The 14,461-nt window shown below is 42.7% G+C and overlaps 1 protein-coding gene across 9 annotated transcripts in view; it reads right to left on the reverse strand.

Moving 5' to 3' along the window:
- The window catches only part of PTPRJ (protein tyrosine phosphatase receptor type J), a 74,293-nt gene that overhangs the window by 23,086 nt on the left and 36,746 nt on the right, over positions 1-14,461 (reverse strand). For 8 of the 9 annotated variants that reach the window (XM_039552606.1, XM_039552611.1, XM_039552607.1 and 5 more), the window contains exons 2-5: positions 4,523-4,541; positions 3,332-3,472; positions 2,313-2,567; positions 1,507-1,770 (exon numbers count right to left, since the gene is read on the reverse strand). In XM_039552606.1, the coding sequence (XP_039408540.1) occupies positions 1,507-1,770; positions 2,313-2,567; positions 3,332-3,472; positions 4,523-4,541 (679 nt within the window). The remainder of the gene's footprint in view (positions 1-1,506; positions 1,771-2,312; positions 2,568-3,331; positions 3,473-4,522; positions 4,542-14,461) is intronic. The other variant, XM_039552612.1, reaches the window with a different exon arrangement.

Below are 14,461 nucleotides of genomic sequence, written 5' to 3' on the forward strand. Positions count from 1 at the left end.
GCACACCATGGACCCCCTCATCCCACAGCTGGACAACTTGTCCAGAAGGATGCTGTGAGGCACAGGACCAAAAATCTCACTAAAATGCAGAAAAAATACATTGACCACCCTCCCTTCCCCATAGGAGGAGATCAAATTAGCTAAATGGGACTTTCCCTTTGTGACCCATGTCGATTGCACCTGATGACTGCATTGCTCTTTAAACACCTCTCAACAGTACCCAGTACAATCTTCTCCATAATTTTTTCCAGGAACTGAGGTTGGTCTAACAGGCCTGCAGGTTCCTGGGTCTTTCCTCCCACCCTCCAGGTAAATAGGAGTAACAGTGGCTGGCAGAGACCTCTCCAGGCTCCCAAGGCCTTTGGTAGCTGATGGAGAGGGGTCCTGCTGTAACATCAGTGGGACCCTTCCGTACTCAGGGATGAATCCCAACAGGCCCCATGGACTTGTGAACATTCAGCTGACACAGGTGGTCCCTCACACTTTCAGTGTCCACAAGCGGAAGCCACTGGCCCAGCACTCATGGGCCTCCAGCTCTGGGGCTCAGGCAGACCAAGGTTTATCGGTATCACCAAAACCTGAGGCAAAATACACACTGAACACCTCTGCTTTTTCTTCATCCCCATTAGGCAGGTGACCATCTTCAACAAGGATCAGTCCAGTGTTTTCTTGAGACCTCCTCTTGCTATTAATGTGCTTCAAAAAGCCTTTCTTGTTATCTGAAACAGCATTGGCCAGTTTCTACTGTGATTGAGCTCTGGCCCTTGGTGTCTTCTTCATGCACAGACAAACCACAGCTCTGTAATCCTCCTGAGAAGCCTGACCTCACTTTCAGAGCTCATACAATTTCTCTTCCTCTTGAGCTCCACAAGGAGTTGCCTGTTCAGCAAAGCTGGTTTTCTGCCCCATTGCTTGACTTTTGACATAGTGAAATTGCCTGTTCCTGTGCTCCTAAAAGGTGGTTTATACTGAACATCACTTGTGGACTCCTAAGCCCTCAAAAGCAAATTCCCAGGGTAGGCTGCTAAGTAGTGCCCTGAATAGCTTAAACTTTGCTCTCCTGGAGTCCAGGGTAGCAACTCGGCTGTCTCTTTTCATTCATTACACTGTGAATTTGAAACACAGTCATTTAATCACCATAGCCAAGTCAGCCACCTACCATCTCACATGAGTCCTGCTCTACTCACAAACAGCAACTCTAGGAGGGCATCTTTCCTAGTTGGCTCACTACTTGCGACAAGAAATTATCTCCCACACAAAGTGATACGAGAACAAAGATGGAGAGGAAGCAAGGTGGATTATGTTTGCCTGGTTTTTTTCTTTTTAAAAGCAAGGATGTATTTCTTCCACACTTCAAGACCCCATTGCTTAGTGGACATGCCAAATTAGGCTCCCGGAATAAGGCATCACATCTATACATGACAGCGCTATATTTTAGCCCTCAGGCAGCTGTGCAGAGCTCTGAGCTGTCCACCAGGAATACGGTTGCAAGAAACTGTGACTTACTTGTGTACAGGTCTATGGAACTTCCTTCTCCTTCTGTGGCATTATCAGCTGCTACAGCAAATACTGTGAAGTTGTACATTGTCCCAGGGATTAACTCGGTAATTTCTGCTTTGGTGTCATTGAATGTCAGGTTTCTCTTTGTATCATTTACAACCTCTATTCTGTACGTGTAGGAGTCAGAAGCACTGTCATTCACCATCCATTTTAGGATGACAGAAGTCACACCAACATATTCTGCCTCAAGATCAACAACCGAGCTGGGCTCTGTGAAAGGCAAAGCAACAACTTGTTAACATGCAGGAACAGCTGCTCACAGACATGGAACACAAGAAACACAGCCAGTGCTTCACTTCCCTCACACCACTCATGGTCCAGAGTGCAGGAGCACCCCAACAACATCACCAGGAACTCCTGGAGGCTGTTGCACCAGTGGGCAGCTAAGAGAGAACTGAAGACAAGCCATGCTGAGCAGCATTTATCTCCCTTTGACATTCCAAAGGAGATGTCACAGGCCATCACTGTGACAGAATTTCCAGGGCCTCCCCTGGGAATCCAGAGAGGTGCACAGGGAAGAGACCAGGATGGAGAGGAAGATAATTTAAAACAAGAAAACAAAACCATCAGGTTTGTGCTTTACAGCAATATCCCATTCTCTGCATACTGTCCAGGTCAGCCTCCAGGACTAAAATATCACGTCTTATACACAATAGCATTGAATTGCAGTCTTCACATATGCAGGCAGACCCCTGAGCTGCACAGAAAAGTACAGACCACGAGAAATAGAACTGCAAGAAACTATGACTTACTGGTGTACAGGCTTAAGGACACTCCTTCTGTGTCATTACCATTTACCACTGCATATACAGTGAAACTGTACATCGTCCCAGGGATTAACTCTGTAATTTCTGCTTTGGTGTCATTGAGTATCTCCACAGGTGCCGCATTTACAATCTCTACCCTGTACTTCTCAGGTTTCGAAGCAGTGTTATTCACTGACCACGTTAAGATGACAGAAGTCACACCAATGTATTCTGCTGTGAGACTACTAATTGGGCTGGGTTCTACAAAAAGAGAAAAAAAATTTTAACCTACAAGAATATTTGCTGACAAACACATACAGCACCCTCCTCCCTGCCACACCCAGTCTCTGTAAAACAGAAATCAGCCTGGGAAAACAGTCAAGCTATCTTTCTCTACTGCAAGGCCCACCTGCAAGCTCTGCCATCTACTCCAATTCCTCAAGCTTCACTTCATCTCAAGGAGCACAGCTGTCTAGGTGCAGCAATGATTTCTGTGCTGCCTCAGCTGTGAGCTTTATGCAGCATGCTGAGGCAGTGTGTGTTGGAACACACAACCCACTGTCATTTTTTTCCTAAACTGAATATCCCAAAGAGAGAAGCCTTTCTTAGTTGCAAGATTCACACATCTCTCCTGCAGATATGTGACACAGAGTGTTCTGTACTAGGCAGAGGACTTCAGCTGTACCCCATCACTTACACATTTCAAACCTGTATGTCACAGTCAAGCTGTAACCTAAAAAGCCATAACAAGCAGGGAAGGGAGCCCGAGTCTAACATGGATAAAACTACTGGCCATGCACCAATCACAGTATGAAACTGCACTCCCAGTCAGGTGTGCAGACACATTTCTCGGCCTCATTCTCTACTGCAGTAAAGAGCTGGATCCATGCCCCTGCAATGCTCTTTGCCCTTTGAACTAGAGCTCAGGCTTAAAATGCTATCACAATATAGAAGTGCAAAACACCCCGAAGATTCACATCCCAGCCACATTCCAAACCACGGACATGTTACAGTGCTTAGATCACCTCTTGTTCCATCAGACACAGCCCTGGTCACTCTTCCACCTGCAGAGGTTCTGTTCCCACTTGCAGAGATTACTGATAAATCATCATTACTACTAGTTGCTGGTTCTGCAGTTACGTTTTTTGAGCTGCAATCCTCAGTGCCTGGAAGAAGAACACAAAACTGTGTCTTTACAAAATTTCTGGACTTCCCATTTGCAGAAGTACAGTCAGTTACTGATATCACGCACAGACCCGCAGCCACTTCTGTTTTCCCAGTTCTATAGAAGCCTCACTGCACATTTCCTGGTTTTACCACTTTTCCTGGTTTCACCGCTTAACTTCTGTGAGATGATCTGAATTAGATTCAAGTGACTGCCACATTATTTCAGCCATCCACTGACTCTACATATGGTTTGGATGAAAGCTATCATGACCTGCTCTTTTCAGTACAGTTTTGTTTGAAATGAGTTAAACCAACTTGCAGACACATTCTGTGTGTGTGTTTTCTTCATCTATTGTCAGAAGTTTTGTTTAACCTGGCACAGCAATTTTGCCTCTTCCCCTCAGCATATTCCCCTCCTCCCCTCTCATATTCCCACAGTGCATTCCCACAAGGAAAGAAGAGACATGGCTCTATACCTAGAGCCAGAAAATTCACACTGATGTAGCACAGCCCAAAGCATAGAAACAGTTGATTCAGACCCTAGAATTTAAAGGCTAACTCATGTAAGCCTGATGTTCAATATTAAGGTAGAACTTAACTGCACACATTTTCAGAAATTTCTGCCACACGAAAACTTGTTATCTTGACCAGTGCAGCAGTTCTAGACTCACTTCAGAAATTCTTTAAAAGCATCACTTTGTGTGCCCTTTGGTTTTGGGGTTTGTTTGGTTTTTATTGCCTTTCAGTGTATTTTCCCATCTTTCTAAGCACATTACACCTGTAATTGATTTTACCAGAACTCTCTACAAACTGAAAAGCAAAGGGATTACAGTACAGATTTATATCTTTAAATATCCTTAAGTGCACTGCAGGTATTACAGTCACTAAAATAACTGAGTATGCATTTTTAACTCCTATTACTAAAAATTCTTTCCAGGAAGCTTTTTTTTTAAATACTTTGCTTATACTGTTTGATCTTTCTTAAAAGAAATCAAGATAATGAGAGTTATACAAAAAAAATAAAAAGCAAGCAACAGAATGATACTTACAAGCAATTGTACATCTGACCTGGAAAACAAAAACAAATAACAGAAATTAAAACTTTAAAACTACTGGAAGCTCAAATAAAATAACGACTGGTTTAATTAACATGAGGGGGGAAGAAATCTGTTTTAAAAAAGTCAGGATTTTTCAATCTGCAAGAGTCATACATAAAGTTCTACTGGCATAAAAATAACACCAAAAATACACTAAACTAGTAGAGAAAAAAATTCTAAACATGCTGGTAAAATGTTAGTTTCCACATTCTAAAAAAGACTAGTTTATTTTATCACCAAAAAAAAAATTTTTTTGAATAACATAAGCTGGTTATTTTGCACATAAAAATGTATAAACTAAATCTATAAGATCTTAGTTAAAACACACTTTAGTTAGTACCATCTCAGAAAAAAATGGCAGATGTCAGTTAGGTCTTTCTTATCAATAAGATTTTTCCTTTCATCCTTTTGCTGCATAAACCTTCTTATTACTTCTCCCAAAAGAATGTTTTACATTTTCTGAAGTGAACTCAGGGTAGTCAAAGTTCAAAACACTCGATGCATGCTCTGAAATCCAGTTTACACATGTGCACACATCCATAACATATCAGCAGTTGCCACTTAACTGCAGCCTGAAACTCCTCTGCTGGTAATACTGACAAACACACCAGAATTTTGCTTTGAGGATGATTTTTAGTCTTCAGACTTTGTACTTTACTTCCAAATAGCCATTTCCCTTCCTGTTGGTGTGAGATTTGGCCCATAAATTGTCGTATTCATGTCTCTCCAGGTGGCACCACAAAATGCTGCTTACAGGAGTGAAGTAAAAGCCCCAGACTGCAAGAGGTCTGCAAGAAGCAGTCTTTTACTTAAAGCACTTGGAACTTCTGTCTTCTCTACCCACAATCCATTTCTTAGCTATTTGTGCAATTCCATGAGCTAACTCAAAATAAGCAGCTATCTCACAACACCCTGATGCAATGCTTGAATCCCAAGTCACTCACTCCCCCAGCTGTCACGCTGCTGGTGCCACAAGGAGCTCCACCAGCAGCAGCTCCTTGCACCAGTCATGGGTGGTCCAAGCAGACACACCTTCAAAAAGTAGTCAGAAAATACCATTAAATCTTATTCCCATGATGGTCTCAGTGCCACAGCAAGAAGAGTTTGGGCACTCTTCCTAGGCAAAAAAAGCCCTTGTAAGCATCAAAGCCCTAATTCCTGGTCTTCTCTAGCACAGCCCTAGGGACAACGCAGCACACAACAGACGTGGCACCGGATGCAGATGTCCTACTTACAAGTGTGAGGCTCCTCCTCAACCTGAGTTTTTGAGAGCTCAGCCAAACTGCAAGGCTATTTAGGAAGTGAGGAAATATTTGCCTGCACCCAGGTCAAGAGCACTTCTGCATTCCTTCACAAAGTGTCTGAGGAAGAAGAGCTCAAGAAGGAAACAGCCACTCAAGGCAGGAACACACTACCATGCAGGGTCCAGAGCAGAAGAGCTAAGCTGTGTGGAAACAGCTGCTGAATGGTGAGCAAGAGGTGAGATCCCCTGAAATGCAGGGCAATCTACAAGCAGAGCCAAAAGGATGTTATGTTTATTAAGAAAGGGAACTCACAAGCAGAACAAAATCAACAAGAAATACCACAGGATTCAGCTACAGCGATTTCTGCAGCCCTACAGACAAAGACTCCAGAGCCTGACATCATTCACAACCCATCATCCTTCAGTTACTTTCTCTTCTGTAGAACTGCCTGAAAATGAACTTTCTCATCTTCTCCACAAATTTTGAGTTTAGAGGCACAGCATCCTTCCCAGGCAACAGCAACAACAGATATTATAGGACTGTGAAACAGGTATGCCACTATCAAGTACCCCGAACCCCTCCTTTTTATCATCCCATTTCTTCCCTGCCAGCTCAAACAAGGAACACGTTGATTCCTGTCCCATGGGCATCCGATCTAATGGCACATAATGACCAAGCTGATAGAAATTTGGTTGTACGGTCACATGGGGTTTTATTAAGGATGCTCAAACAACCTCAAAAAGGAAAGTTACACTAAAATTCCTGTCACATGGTTAATGAACTGCATCCCATCACTCCACTTGCTTATCACACCCTGACAACACTCCCTCACAATACCCTTCTGACTTTCCAGATCCCTATGTGCAAATCAACTTCAAAAAAATCACATCCCACTAGCAGCAGGCAGGCCTCCTTCTGAAACCCAAAGCCACACAAAACAAATGATCCCATTCCCAAGCATCAGCTTGCCTGACTCAGTCATTCCATGCTGTATTTTTCAACATCAGCCACGAACCAAACTGTTCTCCAACCTGACGTTATTCCTTAGTGAGAATTTATACAAAACACTTGTTTATGATTTCAGAGGATATTTGCACTTAACACCTGATTCTCCTTGCGTCTGCATTTAATATATCACGAGGCCTGCCATCTCTGCTTTTCTTTTCCAATGACAAAAATCCCTATTATTCATATATACAGCTGGGTAATTTTTTTAACTTCGGTGGAAATTTGGGTAGGGGTGGAACATCCCTAACCAAGAAAAGACAGCAAAATGCCAAATACTGTCCATTTCAACTGAGAAACAGGAGAGAAAAGTATACACAAACCCATCACTGTCATCAGCTATGGCAAATAAATTTTTTCACGTGTCACACAGCCATGCTTAGGGCCTGATCAAAGGCTGCACGTTCCAGAGGAGGTGAGGAATTCATCTGCACTCACACAAGGTCTGTCCTGCGCTCCTTATGTGAGCAGTTTATTACTGACCAGGAGCTGGTGGTGTGTGATACATGCTGAATTCAGCTCCATCCTCCTCAGGTGCACACTGGGTTCCTACCTAACTGAGGAATTAGTATTAGTCTCATGTGTGATTTTATCCAGGAAGAATTATGACTGCAGGAAAACTTCTTCAAAAATAGCGAGTGACTGAGAGGACCAAATCCCACTGATATTTGATCACCCAGAGTAAGATATTTTCACGAGCACGATTTAAAGCATGCCAGCTGTACACATGGACTGGGGGAGCCACAAGGAAGACAGCAGGGCAGGACTTCAGCTCAGCTTGGCTCTGCTGCCAAACTGTGCCCTCTAATGAAGCTGGGGTTCCCGCTCTGGGGAAAACCCATGTGGACAGTAGCCAACCTACCTGCTCCAGTTTTTAAAACAATGTGGTTTGGTTCATGTAAATATAAGGCCAAAAGCTGGCTGAATAGTCAAAGTGAGCAAACCAAAAAAATCTTAGCCAAAAAAACCCTTAACCACAAATCCTTTCCAAGAACACCACTTGAGGTTGCTGCTTACTGTTTCTGGTGTGCTCACCAGTGTGTGCCTTGCGACTCAGATGCAGAAAGCCAGGGAGTTAATCGGACCCTTCTCAAAGCTAATGATCTTTCAAGTGTGTACCTTCAGATCTTATCTTCTCCACCCATCCCTCCTCTCAGGTTTAGAGGAGTTTCACAAAAATATCACCAAGCTGTCACAGCGGTCTCCAAATTGCTTCTCAACACCCCTTCACCAAAGCAGCAGCATAATTAGGATCACTGCCCCACTAGGCAGGGCCCCTGCTCTCACACCTTTTTTTCCCCCTCCATGTTCACCCACCATTAGCTGTCCCACGTGCATAACTATGGGCTTCAGGACAAGCCACCACACAGCACCATCGTGATGGTTTTAAGACTCCAGGCTTGGCTTTGCTGATGCTGTCAGTCACCACCACTCAGCCAACAAACACTAACCGGCAAAGATGCAGTAGCCTGGCCACTTACAGACCTCTCTATCACCTCTGATATTTTGTACTTAGCACAGTCTTACTCAGGAAGCATTCCCACAGAAAGCTTTTACTCAAGGTCAGACAAGGTAAGTGAAAATCAAACTCAGGAATGCCACTGGGAAGCCTGGGAAGTAATGGAAATGGGATTGCCCAAGTATTGCATCCAGAGACTGATACAGCTTTCCAATACTTGCTGATTCTGTAGGATTTTTAAGGCATTGCCTGCTATTTCACCTGGGGACATTTTTGCACTTCCCTGGGAGTGCAAAGTCTAAATCAGCAGGGAGTGACACCTTTCTGCTGGAGACTGTTGTCCTGCAGGAAGACAAGGTGGGTTTGGAAAGATGAAATGTTTCTGTCTCTTAAAACCCATCTCAGGGTTGTTCCATCTCGTTCATTTCCATATTATTTCCAAATTAATGAAGTTTGTAGGCTTACAGCAGTGGGCAGGAAGAATGAGCTCACCTGAATTGGGGCATAGAACTATGTGCTTAAACCTGTTTGAACCTAGTTCAAGCAACATGACTTATCTGGACAACGTCTAGGTTTTGGGGCGGAAAAATATCATACTGGAAAATGAGTCAAAATACACTTGGGTAACATATTTTCCAATTTCTTTATAAAATGTCATAAATCTTCAACTGCAAAGCATTTCTCTGCATTTAAGCATAAAACTTCAGGTGCAAATCATTACACTATTACAAAACAGAATCATCAAAGTTGGAAGAGACCTTCAAGATCGTCCAGTACAACTGTCAAACCAGCACCACCATAATCACCCCTAAACCATATCCCCAAGTGCCACATCCAAACACCTCTTGAACACTTCCAGACAGCCTTTAATTTACACAAAGATATGCCAAGCCAAGAAAACCAGGTGTTTTCCCCTGTGCTTATTGTCCAACAAGAAAAAAGACAGTGTGGATAAAGCCTGTGTGCTGAAGGACTGCTAAGATAACAGTTCAGTTACCAATTCCAGTGGCATTTGTGGATACTCAGCCCTCCTGTATCAGGTCCTTACTACTTGAAGGAGGAAATAATCAACAGGAGGCTAAGTCAGAAGCTAACATTTAATTATGTTACATAGTTTTACAGAAGATTGATTACTTTCTGGATTCAGTGCTAGAGTTTGGGATCGGTTTTCTTTTTTTCCCCTTTCTAGTGTATATTTACTCTGCTAAATTCACTTTAACTGTAGTCCACAACAGTTCTGGGTTTTTTTCATTCAAATCAACTCCAGATGATCTCAATAATACAATGCATTCACTTCCAATGGAAAATGGAAAACAGGCTGTGGCAAGTGTCAGTTCCACCTGTTTTCCCTCTGGTATTTTATGCAGGTACTCACAGCCCATACACAAAACACCATTTCGCAGAGTGTTTGCAGTAAGTGGGTTTATCCTGGAGTAAAAAAGCTCTAATTTTAGAAACAGCACAAAGTTTTTACAAGGTGTTTGGAGTCTTCCTTTAACCGTAAATGAGCAGCTCTGCTAATGAGCCTGCGCAGGCCCAGATGGAGATGCAGCACCCAGAAAAAAGAAGTAAGAGCTGGTGCTTGTTATGAACTGGGTGGGGCTGGACCCTCCTAGGCCACCCTGTTGCATTAGGGAACTGTGCAGAACACTGAAACAGCCATACACAACTGTGCACAGGCTATTTTGAGCTGTTATGCAGTTATGTGAGAGAGGAAAGACTATTTCCACTTTGCATGTATTTATATTTTGCCCCTGACATTTCTAAATTCTGACTTCCCTGAAGCAAGCCTTTCTGCAAAAAGAGACCAAATATAATTTTTTTTCCACTGGCTTTTATGAAAATATATGAGGACATTCCAGCCTGTGCAGCACCTCCAGTGAGCTAAAAATGCTGTGGAAGACAAAGCCTTTAAGAAAACCAAGATGAGACACCAAATAAAAATTTGTGATGACACATACCGAACAAAGTTCTTTTTTCCTCTCATGATTCTTCCAAGTTTTACCTGTATCTGCTTTTTAGCTGGCTAGCCTAGGAGCAAGGAGTTTTCTGGGCAACATATCCAAAATAAAGAGAAAAATATAGACACCAAAACCCAAACATGACTGCATTGCAACTGATAGCTCTTTCACCACTGACCCCAGAGAACACCATTAGACTTAATTCCAATGACTTCCAGATCAAACTTCAGTTTAAAATGTTTCCATGCAGGCCAGTACCAGCTCTGTTTCACCCAGACCTCCAGGTCCTCATTACTTACAAGCATTAGGTGCTGCAGACCACCTCAGAGTTCAGTAGAATCATTCTTCCATCTGAGGAAACAACAAAACTTCATACCAAAGAAAGGCTGAAAAGCTTAAATAATTCACATAACCCAGTAAGTTGTACATGTAATGCTTTTTCAGAGACCATCCTGCTGAACGACTTCATAAAGGGAACAGTGTGCTTACCTGACAATGGCAAGGAGTAACACTTAAAACAACTACTTACTGAACCCCAAATTGTTATCCTACTCAAGTTCCACGTCATATTGTGCTGGTTTCACCTGGGGCAGAGTTCACTTTCTCCACAGTGGCTGGTATGGGGCTATGTTTTGGATGTGGTATTCGGTTGCTGGCTGAGGTTAAACCACGACACTTACTGACATGGGTGGAACTGCAGATGGATGTGCAAAAGCAGTGCTTGAACTGAGAAAAAACTTCTAAGAGGAACTTCAAGTTAATACTGCCAGTCTTTTTTTTTTTTTTTTTTTTTTTTTCAAAACTGAGGAAGCATCAACTTTTATTTTAGGTGAACAAGCCGCATTCCTGCATGCAGCTCAAGAGCACTATTTTTTCACTCTGAGTCATTACTCAGGCACACCCTGGAAGAAGTAGGATACAATGAAAAAAAGGAGAAAGGAATTTAAAAAAAATACCCGGGTGGCAATGACACAACACTCGCTGTCGCCAAGTTAGCAGGGCTGGCCACCCAGGCACCATGGAAAATGCTCACCACAGCCAGCAGCTGCCTGGCCTTTGCAGCACAGACACGAAAATGAGCAGCATTTCCTGACAGAGCCCTATTTCAGATCTGCTTAGCTGAGTGCAGTCAGGACTCTCAAGTTTCTCTTATCACAAGGAGATTTCACTATCCTGTGCCAGACACCTTGGACTCTGCAGAGTCTTTGCTCAGGGAAGCGTTAAAAAATACTTTACAAGGAGAATAACATTGAGCTGGATTTAGTTTGAGAGTTTTCCAAGTGAAGCTAGTTGTAAAGGGATTTTAAAACTTACACTAAAGCTCAAAGACAACATCAAGAAAGATTATTTATACTGACAAAAAGGACCAAATTTTTGATCTATGACACCCTGTCTGGTGGCAGGAGAACCATGGCTTGTGAAAGCCTTCAAGCTTGCTCACACAGAGCTCAAAACTGTCTCGTTACACAGAAAATCTTTTTTTTTTCTGGCAGTCTTGATGGTGGTACATGAATGCTTTGCTCTTTCCTGCCTTAATTCTACACTTTTCTTAATACAGTTTATCTTTTTGTCCTTATTGGGGTCCTGAAAATTTCCTAATCTAAAAATCTGAGAGTTGTGCAGCTGGGAGAAACCAGCCTGTGACCACTGCCCAACACAGACTTCTCAGGCTAACCTTCATCTCCTCCTTCACGCTCTGTTGCTGTTTATTGCCATTCATTTATGCTCCTTCAGCACATTCAGTTCTAACTCCGTGTGAAATGCTCCACTAGAATCCAAATAAATTTTCTGTATGGCACTGCCCTCGCCCTGTAGCTGGGTAAATCTATCCGAAGGGAGGGAGGCAATCCTTCCCATCCCCGAACAGCTGCTTTGGTTCAGTAATGCAGTTTGAGACCACTAGAGGCCCCAGTAAAACCATCTAACTCCAGCCCAAGTGACAAACAGCAGGGAAATATGCCTGAATTCCCATAGAAGCTGACATTTGGAAAGCACAAGGCTAAGGATGACCACATTAAGAGTGTAAAATGTGGATGCAGATGTCAGCACCGCCTCAGATCCAGATTGTGGGAGATAATGACACCATGCTGAGCTGGCTTGGGCAGGCTCAGTGCATCTTCAAGCATCATAAACCTGTCACAAGGACAGTAATTTCATGCAATAAATTACTGGCTGGACCTTAGACTTTCTTCACACTGCTTATTTAAAAACTATCACATCTTCACCTGCACTGGTTTATAGTGAATCTACATTTTTTGATGGGACCTAAAAATCAAAGCAGCTCGACTTCCTCAAAACAAATGCAAATTGCCTTACAAGCAAAAAATGTGATGTTAAACCTTTTCCAGCTCCAAAATAAGCCAGAGATCTGGCTGATCTACAAGGATCAGATTATCACAAACACAAACAATTTGATTAAACAATGTTTTCCCATATGCTGTTTCCACACGCAGCACCACAGGGCTGCAAGGGACACCCTTGGGGTTTGCCTCCAACTGTCAGCCCATTTAATCCTTTAATGAATTGAAACTGTAGCAAAAGACAAATGGACTGCAAGCGTTCAAAACATGTAGTAGTACTCCTGGGAGGGAACAAAAGATCTCATTGTACAGCTCCACTAAGTTCATCTGGGGCTCTGGTAGAGTCTCTCTTTTCCTCCTCTTTGAACAGAAGCTGAATAGAAACAGGAATGAGAATTGGCTCCGCCATCACCCCATCACCAGACTCGCCTCTGTGAATACACTGAGGCTGCATGAGAAGTTATTCACCGACAACAACATGGGCTCTCTCTCATTTACCAGTCAATAGGCACGTCTCTCAAAGGTCAACTTCATGGCCATCTGGGAGGACTGGCTGTGGTGGAAAAGGGCTGGATGGCGCAGGGTCAGAACCCGAGATCAAACTGACAGCGCAGCCTGACCAGCTGCAAACTTTGTATTCCAGAAAAATAATATCCATGGCTTCTCTCTCCTTCCAAGACACATGAAGGAGTTACTGCTGATCTGTATATTTGACGTAGCTCTGATACAAATCAGCTAGTAGCTCATTTCAAACTCTTAAGAGGAAGATGTTTACGTTACTCATTACCAGTCTGGAAATACGCTCATTCCAAATAAATTGCACATTGTATCACTGTGCAGCGTTTGCTTAGCCATGTATATCGCTTGAAAAAAGAAACCAAACCAAACCTAGAAAGCCTTCAAAGCCGAGTGTCAATTTTCCCAACATTTTGGTCATTGTTTGCTTAGAGCAACAGTACCACTGATGTGGCTTCGCACAGCTTCTGCTACCTCCGTACACTTATGGATTTTCTTCCACCTACCCTACAACCCAGAACACAAAAGCATACCTCTTTCTATTGCATGGTCTTGGCATACAAATCCAAAGTTTTTATAAAAGATTACTGAAAAAACTTTTAAAAATTGCAATTAAGTGAAAGATGAAAAGACAAAATTCATTAAATTTACCCAAACTTCTATTACCACTAAATGAAGATCCACTCCCAGTGAGTTTAACGATGAAGCACAACTATTTCATCAGAAATTCCCCCTCCACTTGAGGATGGTTCTTGCAAATTTTAAACACACAAGATTTTTAAAAAAACATCTCAAGTTCTGTTTCCGATGACGCATCCATGCATATTTTATACAGGCAGCCTTCTGTTTCACAGACTGCCTTGAGAAAATACGTTAAATGCACTTTGAAGTTTTATTAGAAGTACAGGTACACTATTAAGAATAATTGTGTCACACAGGCCTTCACAGCATCTGACAGTGTTCCCCTAATAGAAAAGCAGAAAGGAGCAGCAACAAGTGGAGTACCAACCTCCAAGCACTTTGGCAGGTTCTCCCTTTGGCAAAGTCTGTAGTAGCAATTATTGCCTCAACTACGGCTAAGAAAAAGAAGTGCGACATTAAAAAGTACTAATAGTGGTCAGGCACTGACTCTCCAGAAGACACTGGGGGTAGGGGAGGGCTTCATCAGTATTTCTCTTTTTCCTACCTATGCTATTAACCCCTTTAGTCTAATTATTTTTTAAAGCATATTTGGGACAGTTAGAAATTCAAATGGAGGGATGTCCCTGAGGTATCCTCAATGTATTTTAGCCTCTCTTAATATGTCTATACAAAATGGCAGGGTGAAAGATGAGCAGCAGGTACTACAATCAATCACAACTCATCCTTCCGCTTCATTTTTGCTGCTCTTCAACAACACATCAACA

This window comes from Corvus cornix, chromosome 5 (genome assembly GCF_000738735.6).
Source record: "Corvus cornix cornix isolate S_Up_H32 chromosome 5, ASM73873v5, whole genome shotgun sequence".
NCBI lineage: Eukaryota > Metazoa > Chordata > Aves > Passeriformes > Corvidae > Corvus > Corvus cornix.